Source organism: Anabrus simplex, chromosome 3, assembly GCF_040414725.1.
Source record: "Anabrus simplex isolate iqAnaSimp1 chromosome 3, ASM4041472v1, whole genome shotgun sequence".
Lineage (NCBI taxonomy): Eukaryota > Metazoa > Arthropoda > Insecta > Orthoptera > Tettigoniidae > Anabrus > Anabrus simplex.
The window spans coordinates 13,548,331-13,568,274 of NC_090267.1; the positions used below are offsets into that span (position 1 = coordinate 13,548,331).

Below are 19,944 nucleotides of genomic sequence, written 5' to 3' on the forward strand. Positions count from 1 at the left end.
CTCTAAGCGATTCCACGAAAGGGAAAATACTGATAAGAGCGTCCCTTATATAACTGAACTGCTACATGATACGGTTCGATCGCTTGTTAAGGTGGCACAACCAAAAACCTTTGAAGAGCTCCGTCACATCATAGCAAAATTAGATGAGGAAACAAGTTATCATACCTCAAAAACGAAAACCTCAACAGCGGAGGAACCCCGGAAATGCTACTGATGCGGGCAGACAGGGCATTTTAAAGGCCAATGCCCGGAAAACTAGTTGGGACCATTCGAGTTGGGGTAAGGAGGGTTCCAGAAGAATGAAGAAGCTCCAGATACTGGACACCTGGCTAGATGGTGAAATCTGTAGTGATGATTAACCTAATCCACCCCACCTGGGTATTAACTTGACGATTGATGATAAGCCTTCAATCACTATCCTTGACACTCAAGCTTCACACTCCTTTCTGTGCATGAATGTGGCAAAATTATTAAAAGCTATTCGTCGTGCTAAGGTGGCAACAGTCAAGGGGGCAACTCATCACATGCATTACCAGATTGAGGGTTGTTTCTTTCTTCAAGCCAAGTGCTCTACTGAAGTCAGAGGTATACCAGTGAGGGTAGTCAAGAATTTGATACCTGACATAATATTAGGACAAGACTTCTTAATTAAATATGGGGTAGTGATAGATTATACAGCCAATGAAATATTCTTTGGTAACAGAAACAGAATTAAGTTTTCATGCGTTGAAAATAAAGCCTTTGAGTCAGAAACTTTAGAAACCAATGTATTGGCTGAACTGAAAATAGGAGTGTTGAGGGTGGAGGAGAAGGAAGACCTTGATAAATTGCTGAATAAGTTCCCTGAGGTCATTAATGATAGAATCAGACTTACCACAATGGTAAAACATAGAGTAATTTGTAAGGATAATGCCCCAGTTAAACAAAGGTCCTACGCACTTAACCCAGATAAACAACAATGTATAGTAAACAAAGTCAAGGAAATGGAGAACCAAGGACTGATTGAACCTTCAGTATCAGCATGGGCTTTTCCAACAGTACTACTTAAGAAGAAAAATAGTGATTATTGACTATGTGTGGACCTATGTCACGTAAATAACAAGACTATATCAGATGCCTACCCCATGCCGGATATCCGCCATCTGATAAAGCAAGTGAGTGGAGCAAAAGGATTCAGTGCCCTCGATTTGAACTCTGGCTACTGGCAAGTAGAAGTTGAAGAAGAGTCTCGACCAATGACTGCTTTTCCCACCCCAAGAGGACTCTATCAATTCAGAGTCATGCCATTTGGTTTTAAGAATGCCTCAGCCCTCTTTATGCGTCTGATGGACGAAGTCTTGTCCGAATACGCAGGAGAATTCTGCCAGGTCTATCTGGACGACATCCTCGTGTACAGCAAGACGTTTTCGGCCATTTGGAACACCTAGCCTGAGTCTTAGAGAGGTTGAGGATTCATGGACTTACCTGCCAAGTAAAGAAGTGTCAGTTTGCATCATACTCAGTTGAGTACTTAGGTCATGTATTGACGGACAAGGGCTTGGAGAGACAAACTGAGAAGAACAGGGCCACCCAGGAACAGGAAAAGCCTCATACGAAACACCAGGTATGTGAAATTTTAGACCTCTGTGGGTGGTACAGTAGCTTTGTACCACACTTTGAAATGAAAGCCGCTCTGCTAACGAACCTCCTCAATAAAAACATAACATTTACATGGACCCAAAGAGAAGAAAGAGCCTTCCAGGAGCTAAAAAGTTATATTTGTAATGCTCCAAGTCTAGCTTATCTGGATACAAGTCGAGAAGTCTGCTTGCAGACGGACGCAAGTGACATCGGTCTTGGGGCTGTACTGTTCCACGAGAGAGACAGAGGAGACAATGATATAATTGAGTAAGCAGGAAACTTTCTGCTCCCGAGAGAAACTATTGTATAGCCGAGGAGGCATTAGCAGTTGTATGGGCTGTCGGGAAGTTCAGAGGTTATCTAGAAGCAAGGATGTTCAGACTCTTTACAGACAACTCTTCACTTCTGTGGTTGAACCAAGTTTCTGGAGCTAAGTCCAAACAGATGTGATGTGCCTTGATCCTTGCCAATTTTCACTTTGAAATTTGTCATGTTCCTGGCGTAGCCAATCAAGATGTGGACAGTCTATCAAGAAATCCTGAGGATGGACAGAAATCAGCCACAAATTTATTAGAGAGAGAGAGATTCCTGGGTCAACTAAAAGGTCTCAAACCGACCCTGTGCTCCTTGCTGTCCGGCGAGGAAATAATGAGATCGATTTAGATTTAATAAGGAAGTGGCAGATTGAGGACATGCCCTGTAACATAATGGCATCCTGGATCAGCAAACGCAGCACTAACTGTCGATCCATTCCAGTTCGCTTTAAGATGTGCTACAAGAACTTCCCACTTGAAGACGGCATACTTAAGTATACTTCCCACCTGCCTGAATCCAGTCATCGTCATTCCGAAGTCGCAAACTGCAAGGATTTTGAACAAATATCATGATAATCCAGAAACCGGTCATCCTGGTCAAGAGGAAACCTATTCTTTGATTCGGTGACATTTCTTCTGGGTACACATGTGCCAGGAAGTCAAGAACTACTTTCAAGTCTGTGCAATCTGTGCTCCCACTAAGGTAAACAACCAGAAGGCGAATAGCAGCATGAGAGGACGCCGACCACATCCACCTTGTGAGGTCCTGGCCTAGGATATCTGGGGGAAAACAGGGGTCCTCGTTGTGACTGATGTATTCACCAGATGGGTGGAAGCGTTTGCCAGCCCTGAAGCTACATCAGGACGTATTGTACAACTATTAAGGACAGAATCTTCAGTTGGCATGGGAATACTCAGTGTCTAGTCACGGACAATGGCAGTCAGTTCACTTTGAGACAGTGGTTGAAAACTTTGTCGGAGTGGGGAATTGAACACTGGACAACACCGATCTACCATCCACAGGAGAATCCCACTGAATGGTGAAAACAGAAGCTAAAGAAGATATTTCGGATTCACTTGGTGGACAGGGAACATACCAACTGGGACCAACACCTACATGAGTCCCTTCTGGCCATCAGAACAGTGGGCTAATAGTGTCATGGGTTCCTCACCTGCAGAACTTTTCCATGGACGTCCAATCAAGAGAACTGGTGACTGGAACTTCATCCATGAACTAGGAGAGGAACCGCAGGATCCTGGTAAATGGCATGTGAGAAACCAGCAGCAGATTCAACGGCCATATACTTATCCTACTTAGATATTAGCATGCTCAGTTTATGATGAATAAGGTGCCAGTGGACAGGAACACAAAAAAACTTCCAATATGGTGCCAAGAAACATCAACAGGTCACTTGTATGAAAAATGTATTTATTCTTCGTAGATTGTTTTTAGAAAAGAGCAATTGTTTTTAGGGAATAAAAAAAAGATTGCAAGCGCGAGGATAGGAAAAAAGGATGATTGAAGAGAACAGTATATGGTATGTATCGTTGTGACAAAGTTGTTACACAAAGAAGTAAACGTGTCCTCGTGTGATATTTTTCTTTCGTAAGAATAAAACAAAAATCACATATTGAAAATGGTAATATTTTAGAAGGTGCGATTTACGGCTTATCATAATTTTAATAGTTTGTGAGGTACTTGATCTTGAACATAAATGATCTTACTACTCTGTTTCTATGTACCTTCTTCCACTGTTCTAAATCCCTATGATAACTGAATTTTGTTTACATTCCTTTGCAACGTTTATGGGTTTGTGAATGATTTTATTCCGTGTTGGTTGATTAATGTTACAGAATGTTTAAAACTTTCTTTGGGCAATATGCCCATACTTATTTTTGCATTCCCTGTGACATTACATGAATGAAATGCTTATATTTATTTTCATCCTCATTAACTTGTATAAAATGTTTTTTAAAAACCTAGGCTTAGTTTATTTCCTTCCAAATTTATTTCCGATTTTACTTGGAAATCATCTTTGTGTTTCTTTAATGTCATTTTTGTAGTTATATATGATGTATCTTATTTTATTCAAATTATATGAGATATAGTTGGAATTTCTTCTTATTATCATGGGTTGTAATTGAATTAGGAACTGCCATAACTTCCTGATTAGCCTAGATATGGTCTTTATTATACAAAGAATGGCATGTTTCGTTCTACAAGAACATCCTCAGAATCTATCCAATCACTTAAAACATGCTTGTATGTGTACAGCAATTTTTAGGTTGCGTAAACCTGTCAATGATAGAGAGTCTAGTGATAATATGACCCAGTATTGACAAAAAAAAATTTTTAAGTACACTGCTGTTTGTAGAAAGTGAAACACCAAGACTGAGAACTGTGATCACAATTATATTTTATTCCACATATTAGGGATATGAAAAGACACAACCGATTACAATTACAGAACTGTACATGCACGGTGACCGTGGAAATTCAGTATGGCATAGTGCCACCACGCGCTGCAATCAGAGCCACTAGACATTGTTGCATGGGATCAAAGAGCGCCTGAATATGCTGCTGGGGAATACTCTGCCACGCTGTTTGTAGGCGCGTCCATAAATCATCAACAGTGGCTGCAGGAGGACCTGAACGAGCAAGGTGCCGACCGACCATATCCCAGACATATTCAATGGGTGACATATCCGGCGAATAGGCAGGCCAGGGAAGCAGTGGTATCAGTCGTTCTTCGAAGAAGGCTTGCACATTCCTCACCACATGCGGCCGGGCATTGTCCTGCTGGAATATGGCGTCTGGAACGGCCTGCAGGAGGGGCAGGGCCTCGGGCTGTAAAACCTCCCTGATGTAGCGGTAGCTGTTCAGATTGCCCTCAAGACGTAGGAGGCGAGATCGTATGTTACAGGCAATTGCACCTCAAACCATCACACTTGGTATTTGTCCGCTATGCCGCTCAACAATACAGGCTGCCCGATGGCATTCACCACGGCGGCGTCCAACACAGTAGGACAAGTTGGAGTGGGAATCGTCTGAAAACACAACTTTTGCCACTCAGCACGCCAGTGTTGCTGTTCATGTGCCCATTGCAGTCTACGGCATTGGTGGGTGCTGGCCAATGGAAGCCGGCGCAATGGCATGCGTGCCACAAGTCCGGCCCTCAGACGATGGCGCTGAACCGTCGATGCAGACATCCCCACATCCGTTGCAGTGCTCCAACGTCGAGCCAACACCGTGGACGAAACTGTTCTGTCCGTTACAGCCAAGCAGACAAGATGGTGGTCATCTCACGCTGTGGTCACTTTGTGTCATCCAGTACCCTGTCGGCGCTGTGTACGGCCCTCTTCTCTCCACTGATTCCACATACGCCTCACTGTTGAAGCAGCGTACCCTGTACGAGCCACAATGTCATGGAACGACAGACCCATCTCCCGGAGCCCTATCATTCTGCCCCGTTCGAATGCACTCACATGCTGATACTCCCTCCTGTGATGTTGGCAAGGGATAGTGGCACTTAGGTACACGTTTCCACTTCGTATGATGGCTCCGCACTGACTGAGCATTGCGTAACACTGCCTTGGCCGGTCACACACAGAAAGGCACTGCTGGGCCTACGTGCATGCCATCTCTCTGCAATTTAAATCACCTATTATGACTCCACTGTTCTACACGTCCTCTGATGTTAGTGTGTTTCAGACCAATGCTTCTGAGTGGTTCACTTTCTACAAACAGCAGTGTATTAATATCATGAAAAACATCTGTACTTATCTAGACTGTCGATGATGATTCCGTTGTCACCAAACACTATTTCAGGGCTGTGGTCATCGAAAGGCAAATGGAAAGTTTTGGGTATAGCATACTGCTTGTGGTGAGGGAAGGGGAAGCATGGGAGGAGGCGTGTGGAGCGTTGTGGATCCCTCCTATTGGATGTTAAAATTCAGTATACTGTACCGTGGAGAGGGGAAGGGGAAATAAGGCGGAGCGAGTGGAGCACTGTGGAACCTTATTTTAACACCGGAGAGGGGAGAAGAGGTTATTAACCAGCAGCGACTCCTGACTTCTGGTTTAGCAGATGTAACCAGAAAAAATTGAAACATCAACGCAAACAGACCGTCATTCCAAACACATTTTTCAAGAGAAACAACAAACAGGGCCAACAGAAAAAATTTACTTAAAATCTCACATCAACCAATTCAATGTTATCTTTCATAAATATTTCTGTTGAAGTGACGAACACACTACTTAAGTTGTGCATTTACATTCAGAGTTGGATGCGGTTGTCCTTCATTTATAATTCTGCTTTTCTCCTTAAAAGAAATCATACTACACGTTTCCCTTAATAATCGTTCAATTACACAATGGTTAGAATGATTCGGATTGCGTGGTAGAAACGTGTGACCCTGGTACTCCTACATCCATCCCTGACGAACTACTCTCTGATCGGTGCGATGACATTTCAAAATCGCATCATCCCGCATCTTCCTTTTTTGATATTTACACTACAAGCACACGAAACTAAATTATTTATAATACTACAACACACATTTTTCATATATCATCATTTATAGCACAAGAAAAGAACCGCTCAGAAGCAAGAATTCCAGTATTTCACAAAATAACAAATAAATCCCGGCCACATGCGATAACTTACAAGATTCCACCTTGCACCGCCCTCTTGACGGATGTGGCTGTTCGTTCAGCCTTTCAACCCCACGGAAAACATCAACAACTAACAAGCGTTCAAATCTCGTGCTGCCATCTCTGGAGTAGTTTGGCAATAATTAGTAACAGTCTCTAACCAGCCACGCTCGTTACTTCCATCTCTGAGTATCGATAACTGTGCGTTTGAATTTTATATAAATAACTTAAATGAAAATATGAGCAATGAATATTTATTTTTTGGTGAAAGTACAACGGATGTAACACATCAACCGCATATATGGGAAATTCGCAACTTTTAGGGATATAATAACCGCAATACTGTGTCATATCATTAGATTTTAGCCATATAAGATATTTTTATACAAAATCCACACAATGTTAAGCCCAAGTTGAATGCCTCAGAAATTTTAATGAGTACACATTTATGAGTAACTTCTTTCATTTGAATAACAGGTAGTAGCAACTAGCTCATCAGCATATCTATATTGATTACAAATGTTAAAAATTGAATTAAGATGTTCAAATAGATAAACCAAACTTTACATACACCACAAGAACTGGAAACTAGTTAACACCTGCAGACACGCAGACCAAGTTATACAATGGATTTAATCTTTTTGTTTACTGAACTTTTTTTTTTTGCAAGCTGCTTTACGTCACATCGACACAGATAGGTCTCATGGCGATGATGGGATAGGAAAGGATAGGATGGGAAACTATGGAAAAAAATCTTCAGGGCTGCCGACAGTGGGGCTCGAACCCACTATCTCCTGAATATGGGATACTGGCCGCACTTAACCGTCTGCAGCTATCGAGCTCAGTTTTACTGAACTTTTGTGGCTATAATAACCTGTGACACAGAAGCCATTCTATATTTTAGCCATATAAGACATTTATTTAAACTTCATACATTGCTAATCCAAGATGAATAATTTATGAACATCTACGAGGAACTTTAAGTAAACAACTGATTGTTGTAACTAGTCCATCAGCCTACTTATGATAACTACAAATGTTAACATTGAACTAAGAAACCCAATTTCATATATACCATTATGACTACAAAGTAGTTTACAAACCATATTGTTCTTACAATGTGAAAAAAGCTCATTCCTCTTTTGTAATGTTAGCTGTACAAATATTTTGGTGTACACCTTTCTATATTAAATTTTAATGACAAAAACGCTTGTACATATGTAAAGTAATTCAGTTCAAGCATGCACATTTTAAAAAGTATTTTTATTAATTTTAATAAATGTAATGTACTCTATGTCCAATGCCTTTGTCTTACTTCCTAGGCTGATGATGGCATACCTATTGCCATAACCGGTCCCAAATAAAACGAATATCTGATGACTTTATAATTATCACTATTTCTTGTATTGAATAGGTGGATTTCCATGCCTAACAATTTTGAATGAATACTAACTAACAGATCAGTATATTATATGATTTCACATGAAATATCAGAATTTTTTTATTTAATTACAGTTAAATACTAATCACTACAAACTGATCAAGAATGATACTTACGAAAGATGTACTTGCTCCTCCAAGCCAGACTGGTTCCTCCTTTATCTCGATGTTCTGATCCATTTCCTATGCAACTGAAATATTTCTATGAGCTGGAGAAGCAAGGGATTTCCACTCACTTTCTACTGAAACAAGTAACAGAAAATACATAATCACACTATTGTATTGGTTATTAGTCAATAGACTTATGGAGTAAACAAGCAAGCAGGCAGGCCTGTAGCTTTCAATTATGGACAATTTATTTATTACATCAGCACAATCTCATGCCTTGCATCGACTTCAACTCGCAGGGACACGGATTTTATTCCAAGTGTTCCACATAAAATGCCTGGGACTGAACTCTGGGCAACTTGGTAAGAAATAATTGTCAATGCCAATGCCACAACATTTTCAGATGATCCTCCAGGTCTGTAGACTGCTTTGATACAGATCTTCATGTCACAGTATCCTGAGCTAAACCCCTCATTTCTACATAGCAATTGTATCGTCTATCTACTCTAACATGTACCAATGCTCTATCAAATACCTACTGCGTACACTTGTCTCTGAAATAAGCAGAACAAATACAATCAATCTAAGGTCAACTTAGACCTAACCTTCCTCCTCTTATCAAACTTAGTGACCTGAACTATCCATCTGAATTTCAACACATTTTCGTAACACCAAATTTCAGATGTGTTTATTCTCTTTCTTTTGTTCTTTGTCTGCTGTTATCCTTGTCTCTGTTCCAGACAGTAGATACTCCACAGCGACATGTTCAAAAAGTCTTGATGATTTAAGTAGTTATTGCACTGAGCACTGCTTATCTACTATTACTATAGTAAAACACTTCAAGAGTGGGTACCAGCTCCAATCAAGTGCTATTCATTAACAGTGTCCAAACACTGTTTGTGTGTTTGTGTTTATTAGAATACCCGAGGCTCTTGATGCCATCCCTTAGGGTACTCATACTTAACATCAAAAGTGAAGTTAAGAAGATATATCAGAGATCACAAAAACAAAGAAACAGAGTAACAGAACGTAAGAGTAAACAAGCTTGTAATCACACTGGTAAAAAGTACAAAACTATACCATTTGGTGGAAAAGAACTCTAAATGAACAACTCTTCAAGAATGGGTCTTACTGAACAAATGGTCATGCAATGGTCTGAAAAGAGATACGATTTCTGAAAAAATGGATTAACTTGGTCTATAGAAAGAATAGATGTTTTGAATTTGCCACAGGTTGATCGACTGTAGGAAATGAAGAATAGAGGTAATGTGCATGAACTATAAAGGCAACTGAGGATTTGCATAAGAACAAATGTGTGGCGCTGAATCAGTTCAAGGAATACTCTAATAAGTGACTCAATGAGCAATGGAATAGCTTATTTACTTATGACAAGTCCTTTTATATCTTTTGTGAATAATCTGGAAAGTAGCATAAATATGAAACAAAACAGACCCCACAGCCTGACCTTTATTTAGTAGCTACAAGGTTTACTCACTGCTAGTGGCATGCTGAGACTGTGGTGGTCACCTACTGTACATTTGTTAAGCAAAGAGAAGAAAACACTTCCCTTGCTATGGAGAAACCGACTACAATACTTAGTTTACCTGCCATGCATAGAGGATGCCACATGCTAAGGGAAAAACTGAACAATTTTTATATGCATATCACAGAAGAATAAAAACCGGATGGTTTGCACTGTGGATAACTACTCATACAATCACATAAATTAATACCTTCAAGAAAACAATCCTTTAAACACAACAAATAAGTGTTATATTCCTGCAGATAATAATATTTAATACATCGGAAATAGACCTTCCGTTTATTAGGTTGTGTCGAGCACATCTAGTAGTAGTAGATTTATTTATTTCTCCAGATTATACAGTTTCTCAACCAAATCAATCTTTACGGAGAAAAATAAGAGAGAACAACCCAAAAGGCAAAACATATAGAAAGCAACCCACAATACAATCAAAACAAGATTTATATAATGCAAAAAAAGAAAAAACCCTATTGAATAAGTCTTTGGCAACACGGCAAACAATGCAGAAAACAAACAAGAAACTAACTATAACAGTCCCTACAATGGATGTGTGTCCGAGCGGCGAGACATTGGTCGGCTGACCGAGTCTTCCATCAGATTCAGGCAGCCGAGCCCTGCCATAGGCCGTCGCTCGTGCACACCCATTATCTCCCCCCACTCTGTTATCCAGCAGTGTGAGGATCTTAATTCTCTGCTGCTTATCTCGTCGCTCCCTGCTGACCTATCCTCTCAGCAACACACTCGCTATAACAGGAAGAACAATATATACATCTACCACACTACACTCGACTAACTTCAGTTTCCTTTAACTTCTTAATGCAGTATTTTTTGATAGCCTCTAAAAACTTGTTTAAGTTTCCAGGTTCTTTCCACTCTCGTGCTATCCACTTATTAATCTTCTGGTCATTGTCCAACACTTTCATGGCTTCCAACTGTCCCTTGCTCATGAATTTCTCTCTCTCTGCACAAGTTAGCTTACAAGCTATTAACAAATGTAACTCCTCCCTTGCCTCTCCACACAATAAACAAATTGAGTTATGGTTCATTCTTGTCCACCCTTTATTTCTGTGAGTACCCAACATCCACCAAATGATTGCTCTTCTCTCTAATCTATTCACATTATCTGTTCTTACACTTACTGTTTGTTTGATTTTAATAAACATTTTTAGGGACGCTCTTCTCCTGCAATCAGTCTCCAGCTCCTGCGAGTGAATATCTTTAATCCTTTTTAACGTGTTCCTCCAGCAAACTGCATTCCTTCTTTCCCAGTCCTTCACCCAATAAATTCCTAACCCCAACCTCCCAATGATATTCTTCACCTTGTCAACCCAACAGTCTCCAAAAGAACTCTTCATCTGGTGCCGGTAGACCGTTTGCAGGAGAAGACCGTCCTCTCCCGTTACCAATCTTCTCCAGTACCCCAACACTCTCTTCATGATATCAACCTCTAAGCACACATTACACATGACTCTGACCACTGTGTTAGCTGTACAATTTGGGAAATCCAATACAATTTTTCCAAATCTACTACCAATCTGATTTTATATAATACAATCCTTTTCAACTCCCCATATTTCTGCTCCATATAACACCCTATTTAGAACCACTGTTTTAAATACAATTTTCAGAATTTTGTAATCGACCCCTGGGAATTTATTTTCCAATATTCTTATAACTGAAAATGCTGCTATCCCCCTCCATTTAGCTTGATTTATTTGTTCAGACCATTTGCCATTCCTACTTATACAAACCCCCAAATACACTAACTTATTTGTCTCCTCTATTACCTCCCCATTTATCATCCAATGCCTCTTTCCCTTCCCATTTCTGCTTTTTCTACATACCATTACCTTTGTCTTAGTACCGATTACTCTCAACGACCACTTCCTGGCATAATCCGCAACCTTATTTAAACTTCTCTGTAAACCTCTCCCCGTCCAACGTCATGAATAATACATCATCTGCAAATATCAGACCAGGGATCTCTATATCACCCAATACAGGACTCGCCCACTCCCTCCCATGCCCTTCTAATATGTCATTGATAAAGATCAAAAATAGAATGGGAGATAATTTGCAGCCCTGTTTTAAACCTACATTTGATTCGATTAGACCACTTACAACCCCTTCTTCTAATCTTATACTACAGTACACTTCCTCATATATGGCCTCAATAGCCCGTCCCATCTTTTTGGAAATTCCCACCCTATCCAATCTCTCAAGCAGCGCCTTCTTCCTAACTGTGTCGAATGCCTTTTCAAAATCCACCACTGCTATATACACCTTGCTTCCTTCCTTCCTCACATACTTATCAATTATTGTCTTCACTATCATCAAATTATCCATTGTTCTACATCCCTTCCTGAACCCACTTCGGTAGATCGATAAAATAGACCACTCTTCTGCCCATTTCTTCAGTCTAATCACTAATACACCCATGTACACCTTACTCAACGCATCTAATAGAGTTATACCCCTATAGTTACTGGGGTTGCTCATCGCTCCTTTCTTTTTATATATAGTGCATACGATACCTTTTTGCCGCTCTTTCGGAAAATTGGTACCTTCGAACACCTTATTAAATAACTTCACTATACACTCCCTCATCCTATCATTCTTTATCGCTTCCTTCCAAAATACATTTGTTATTCCGTTCCTACCACCAGCTGTTCTATTTTTAGCTTTGCCTATCACTTCCAATACCTCTTCCCCTGATACTTCTTTGTCCAACTCATAATTCCCTACTTCCAACCCCCACCCAATTGCCTCCATCCCTCTATCCCCCTTCCCTCCTAACAGTTTATGGCGGCTGTGAGCTTGCATCCGGGAGATAGTAGGTTCGAATCCCACTATCGGCAGCCCTGAAGATGGTTTTCCGTGGTTTCCCATTTTCACACCAGGCAAATGCTGGGGCTGTACCTTAATTAAGGCCACGGCCGCTTCCTTCCAACTCCTAGGCCTTTCCTATCCCATCGTCGCCATAAGACCTATCTGTGTCGGTGCGACGTAAAGCCCCTAGCAAAAAAAAAAAACAGTTTATGGAAATATTCCATCCATATTTTGTAATCAATTTTAGGTTTACTATCCCCCTCCTCTGTCCCCTATTAATTTTGTTAATTCTCTCCCATACATTTTCCCCTTCCTTACTTTTGCATTCCCTATTGATCGATCCACTTGTTCCTTCTCCCCACTCTGTAAACATCATCAATGTCAACCTCGCTGAAATTTAACTTCATTTTATTTTGTACCACGTCCACCACCTTATACACTAAGTCCACTTTATTTTCTCTGGCCCCTTCTTGTATTCCTTAAATAAAAATGTTTTTCCTTCTTCTTTCCTGCTCACCTTTAACACTTTCCATCTTCACCTTCACCAGCTTCTCCTCCAAATTTTTGACCTTCTTTCACAGTATTTCTACCTCTTCTCTGTTGTTCTTCACCTTCCCCTTTAGATCTTTCCTCTCCTCCTTGATGCATTGCTTGATATCCTCAGTCTGTTTCATTAACATATCCCATACATGTTTATGCCTGACAAGCCTCCTTCACCAGCTCCTTTATTGCCTCAATTTCTTCCCATCCAGGAGCACCCACATTGCCTTGCCCTGGTCCTGGGTTCGTCTCCACTCCCCCCATTTATTAGCAACATTGCAACCACCAATGCTACAAGCAGAGCTGCCATTAACCCCTCTTTCATATCCTTCATCTTCTTATTGTTTAAATCATTACTCTTCCATCTACTCTGCCAACGTCCTATCGCAGCTCTATATTGTTGGACAGTGTTCCCCATAATGCAGCACTCACTCAGCACATCCATTCCGTTCACTAGTTTACTCAAGACTGACATCTAGTATATACGATTACATCATAACATGTCAGCATGTAGAAGTAAGTGCCATTCAGGCAGCCTTAATTCTCTAAATTAGAATGTCTGCACATTATTCCTCAGCTGATTTGATGTGTTAAAGAGTTTGTAAGTGACAAATTGAGAAAACCACAATTCATTAATAGAGTGAACCATAGAGTTTTTTATTTTTTTACAAGCTGGTTGACGTTGCACCGAAACAGATAGGCCTTATGGTGATGAATGGACAGGAAAGGTCTAGGAGTGGAAAGGAAGCAGCTGTGACTTTAATTACGGTACAGCCCCAGCATTTACCTGGTGCGAAAATGGGAAACAATGAAAAACCACCTTCAGGCTTCCGACAGTGGGGTTCGAACCTACTATCTCTGTAATACTGGATACTAGTCGCAATTAAGCAACTGCAGCTATCGAACTCTGTGTAAACAGTAGAGAAATAACGTTATAACTGCTGGATCTGCCAGCACGGGCACCGTGACTGTGGGATGTGAGTCTGTGACATCATTGGCGAAGGCACTGGGAGGGTAAGTTACACAGTAACAGCAGATAATTAGAAAGGAAACTGGTGACATAATATCCGTTGGCTGTTTGAGACAACGTACAAAAAGAATATACATCAAGCATAGCACATCAAGGGGGAACTAAACTTAATACAACTTTGTAAAAAATAGGTTTAGAGCATGCCAAATATGATGATAAAGGACCATGACCATGGCCAGTGACAAGAAAATGACAGAATACGAGAAACGTCTGGCTAGTAACCAAATAATTGATCTGGATTGGATAGGTCTAGCTAGTGGCAAGACCATTGATCTGGATTTATTAGGTCTGGCTAGTGGAGAGACCATTCGGCTGAGGGCAAGTAAAAGGGTCTTGGGGCATAAGCCCCCAGATCAGGGCAGCAAAGCAGCCAGCAGGCCTCTAGTGTCCTCTACAACAGTACTGGCTACTAACAACACCATTATAAACCACCAAAAGTCACTCATAGTAACAAGTTAGGCTGTGATCCACCAAACAACACTCATAGTGACAGGTTAGTTTGCGATCGAATGAAAACCACTGATAATGACAATCTATTGTGTTGATGGGGTGATAGAACCTCATACAGAACAACATAAGTACCTGCTATCATAGAAATAAGTACACACACCTGAGTTTATACGATAACAAAAGGTTTATCCTTTGTCCCTCATAGAAACCAGCTACATCAAAATTTAGCTTATTTTATTCTACGTTTAATTATGTATAGAAGAAATTTTAATGGTACCAAGTTAAAATTTTAACACAAGTCAAGCAAAAAAAGCCAGCATTTTGTCCATTTCCATTGGAGCGCTCATCTTGAAAATTCATAGCTTTAAAAGTAGTGATCTGATCATTGCCAAACTTTAATACATCTTGATCTGTATACCAAGTTTTTATTTCATCTGATACTTTGGAAAAATGTTGTAAATTTTGTGAAACAACATTTTCTCATTACTGGGCAACCATAGCCATAAACAATTCGGCTTACTATGAAGCTCATGAGAATATCAGGCTAAAATTCAAACTGATTTTTTTGCCTGCATGCAATTGCTGATTTTATATTGATTTATATTTAACCGAGTGGTTATGAGAGAAGAAAGTAGTATATCAACTCAGCGGTGTTGCGCAGTTGGCCCATATGCCGCGCCAACTGAACTCTATCACTGTTCTGTATCAGCTTTGAGTCATGTAGAACGACTTCGCAATGAATTTGTTGTGTTCTGGGGTGAGAAATTGGAATAAGGGGATAACAAGCTAGATGATGAAAAGTGGTATGTCCCCAATCACCCGGAACATTAAATAAAAGATGTTTGAAAAGTTGTGCGTATCCCACAATTACTACTGATACCTTGAAGCGAGGATACATTTCGAATAAGACACATCAGCTATCATACCTAGGACTGTTGTACCTGAAAACCACAGAATTAGAAAAAACACTGTTTGCGACTTTTACCGCATTGAGTTTTATGGGCACAACGACATATCCCTGTGGAGCAAATGCTACTGTGCTCCATGCAATCAGCTGATCAGAGTTGTTAGCGAAAGTGTAATCTGTACCCGCTTAATAAAGTTCATGTAGAAGTGAGACATTTTGGAGAAACGATGACTTCTACCCTGCTTCTAAGGATATTGAATTTCCCAATAACTGTGCGAAGTGGACTGATGCATTTATCACAAACAAAATGAACAGGTTCTTCTCATAAACCAGAACTTACGGCAAAATACAAGATATGCTACATAATTCAATCACTCATACATATCGAGCACTAGTCCAATAAATGTTTTAAACAACTGACAAAACAACAAACATCCAGCAGGGGATGCCCAGTATGTTCAACACGGCAACGTTGCTAGGGATTCCAGGGCCAAATGCACTGTTTTTGCCGACTGGTAGGCTGCTTTTTTCTCTCACGACCACCCTATTCAATATAAATCAATATAAAATCAACAACTGCATGCAGACAAAAAGCAGTTTTAATGTTAGCCTGACATTCTCATGAGCTTCGAAACAAGCTGAAGTGTTTACGGCTGTGATCACCCAGTCATGAGAAAATGTTGTTTCACTAAATTTACAACAACTTTTTTTCACAAAAATCAGATGAAATAATAACCTGGTATACAGATCAAGAATAATTTGCTCTAAGATATATTAAAGTTTGGTAATGATCAGGTCAATACTTTTAATGTTATGAATTTTCAAAGTGAGCGCTGTATTGGAAATGGAAAAAATACCAGCACTTTTTTCGTTCAACCTGCGTTACAATTACAACTGGACACCCCACAACTTTCTACTACACATATCTGAACATAGAATAAAAAAAGCTAAATTTTGATGTAGCTTGCTTCTACGTGAGACAAAGAATAAACTTTTTATTAACGTATAAAACTGGGTGTCTACACTTTTTTCCCTGGCAGTAGGTGTTAATACAAGGAATGATCTTCATTGGCACAGTCACATTAACAAAGTAGTTAAGAACGTTTACAGACCTCTTCACGTGGTTATGACAGCATTTAGTGTTGTAGTAAAGATATAAAGGAGAGAGCGTATAAGTCTCGGATAAGAACACAGTTGGTGTATGGCTCCAGTGTATGGGACCATCACCAGGACTACTTGATATGAGACCAGGAAAAAGTCAAAGGAAAGCAGCACGATTTGTTCTGGGTGATTTCTGACAAAGGAGTAGTGTTTATAATGTTGCAAACTTCGGGCTGGGGAGACTTGGGAGTAACCAGACGAGATGTTCGACTATAAGGCAAGTAGAGTCAATTAAGATTAAGAATAATCAACTTGAATCATCCTTTAATAGCAGTCAAGTTCCTTATTTTAATGCATTTTATGCACTATTTAAAACTTTTATCACCTTTATGACTATTCGTCATTTTCAACTTTCAACTTTATAGTGTCAAACCACAATATTCAAATCTGTCTAATCTTAACTCTTACCTGTTTCCTATTAATGTTTACAGTATATGTTCATTGTTCATGGACCATTTGGTATATTCTGTAATTTGTGTTATTGGCTGATGATGACCTTGACCATAGGTCAAAACTAGTACCAACTAAAAGTTTTATTGGTAATGTAAACTGAATTGCAAAGATTTTGTATTGAAATAGGCTGAACTGTTAAGCGCTTTTAATCATCTATGTACTCGCAGTTCAATATGGACCAATCAACATGAAGTTTATATCCCATAATAATAGGAATCAATCGAGGATGTTCCACCATTCAACACTTTATATACGGTAATATGTAACATTCATTAAATGAATACTGGTTTTGATTCCCTTGGAATCATCATCAGTTCAGTGTAAATAAATAAATCAACAGGGTAGTAACATACATTCAACATGAAATCTTTAAAATGGTTGACATGGATTATATACGTCATAAAAACACCTTAAAATGTAAAGAACATCACAGATGACTGGAGTGCATTTGTACAATGTTGAGCAGTTTTAAAATAATATATATAAACTTGAAATTGAGGAATGTTATAAAATTCATACGGGTTATGTGAATGATGTTGATCCATGAAATATCACTCTAATATTTGTCACAAGTGGAAGACAGTAATTGCTTTTACTCAAATAAAGTCTCAAAGCCCAGGTTGATTAAGAAATAATACAAAATATTTTATTTTAGAGAATACATACTTTACTGCCTTACAACAACTATTTCTGCTACGTCGCAGCGCTCCGTAAGTGTTCTGTTTGTCCAACACTGTTGTCTGTGATGTCTTTGCTCATTGAAGTTCTTTGGTGTCATTTTATTGACTTTTCTCGTTTGATGTAATTTGCTGGGCTGTCACTTCATGTGCATTAACTGATTCATTAAACGATTTATTGGTCCAGGGATCATGCTATTTTCCTTTTAATATATATATATATAATATATATATATATGTATGTATGTATTGGTCCAGGGATCATCTATTTTTCGACAAAATACCCGCACTCCCATTCGCTAGAAAGAGAGCTCGTTGGTGCCAGCCCTGGACCTCCAGAAAGAAACAAAAGACGGCGCAAGCAGTGGAATGCAACACCATGGACTCCTATTTACAGCCAGTAAATACATATACATATTTCTTGTTAGTAACGACGGTATTTCTTAATCAACCTGGGATTTGAGACTTTAATTGAGTAAATCAATGATTACCTTTCGTTTGTGACAAATATTACAGTGATATTTCGTAAATCAACATCGTTCACATAACCGTTCTTACATTGTAGCTGTGGATATAAAATGATGTTCACATGGTCGTAATCGAATCGATGATGAAAAATAAAATCAGTATATCAAAATTGATGATCTTGTTAACTTATACTCAGCAAACAAGATTCCAGCAAATTAATATGTATGAATCCCTACCGAAACCCTGCTACCCGGGCAGGTCGTGACCATCAATAGTATGACGTCATATGTGCACCATAATTATAAAGGAATGACACTGTAATAGTAGGCTATACCAAATACAGTAGAGACAATACCTTTCCCCTCATGCTGAGAGGAGATATCAAGGAATGACACACGCTACTATTTAATTGTGTCAGCTCACTGAAAACGCATAAATAACACCAAAAACTTCACACAGCTCAGTGTCGCGTATTGTCTCTACCAACGACATTAAAGATATATAGACTGCTAAACATACTCGTTACAGCGCCCCTGGTTGAAGCACAGCGAACTAACTTTTGCCTACAACTGTCATGGCGGCTGCCACATCTTGGTCTTGACAGTTAGCCCTTATCAGTTCAATGAATCGATGAGATTATATACGTTATTGCAAATTAAAGATACCGTATATTTAAGAATAAACACGACATTTTCAAACATGCTTAATGTTGCATTGATGTTATAATGAAATAAGCGCAGTGAATATGGTGAGCATTTGCTTGGTTAAAACGAGAATTACGTATGTAGAAGAATGGATAATTCGGCGTCATGCACTAACAATAAAGTCATTCACTACAGAAAGACATGTTATACGTACAGCAGTTCATTGAGGAATTCACACGCGTAGAGAAAGATACCCTGCCTTTTCATGACATACGTTCAGTGTCATTCTGGTATAATTTTTGAATTTTGCTTCTTTGTCTGGTTTGTTACGTTTTATGCTTTTTGCTACTTATGGCTACTTTCTAAGAACTGTTGTGCGACATGTAGCACAAACGTCCGTTGGTTACGGTGTACAATATCTCTACGGCAACCTCTGCCTGTCGTAAGGGGCCACTAAATGGGGTAACCCCAGATTCTAAAGTTGAGAACACCTGACCCCTGGTTGAGTATAGCATTCCTTCCATACGGTATCCTACCAGGTTTACCACTTTAATATTTCTACCGGACCTCTCTTGGTCAAAACTCGCCTGACTTCATTCGACTGAATTCATAGCCTACATTTATTTATTTATTTACCGTATTTATTTATTTTTTTAACCTTGCACACTTTCTCAAAGACCGTACTCCATCACACAACAACTTCTGCAGAGCCTTTCTATGGAAGATTCAGAGAAATAAGCATATGTTTTGCCTACAAGTGTCATGGCTGCCAGTGGTTCAAGTACTGTAGATTCAAATATGGCTAATTGGCCATCAGATTAGCAGTCTATATTTTTAATGTCGTTGGTCTCTACTGTATTTGCTATACATCCCGAGAGCATATCAATTTTGAAAAACAAACCAGCCGATTCGAAAGCGAACCGTAGGTTATTAATCGCTTTTCTTGGACATTTATAACTTTTTTTTTTTTTTTTTTTGCTATTTGCTTTACGTCGCACCGACAGAGATATGTCTTATGGCGACGATGGGATAGGAAAGGCCTAGGAAGTGGAAGGAAGCGGCCGTGGCCTTAATTAAGGTACAGCCCCGGCATTTGCCTGGTGTGA

The 19,944-nt window shown here is 39.5% G+C and overlaps 1 protein-coding gene across 3 annotated transcripts in view; it reads right to left on the reverse strand.

Moving 5' to 3' along the window:
• LOC137498983 (gastrula zinc finger protein XlCGF57.1-like) overlaps nt 1-19,944 on the reverse strand; it is a 65,112-nt gene that overhangs the window by 44,615 nt on the left and 553 nt on the right. The window contains exon 1 of one of the 3 annotated variants that reach the window (XR_011017957.1): nt 8,146-8,268. Coding sequence is in view for 2 of the 3 variants with exons in the window: in XM_068226955.1 (XP_068083056.1) it covers nt 8,146-8,208 (63 nt within the window). In the remaining variant the exon portion in view is untranslated. Of the gene's footprint in view, nt 1-8,145; nt 8,271-19,944 lie in introns of those variants that run through there. The other 2 variants (XM_068226955.1, XM_068226956.1) reach the window with 2 other exon arrangements.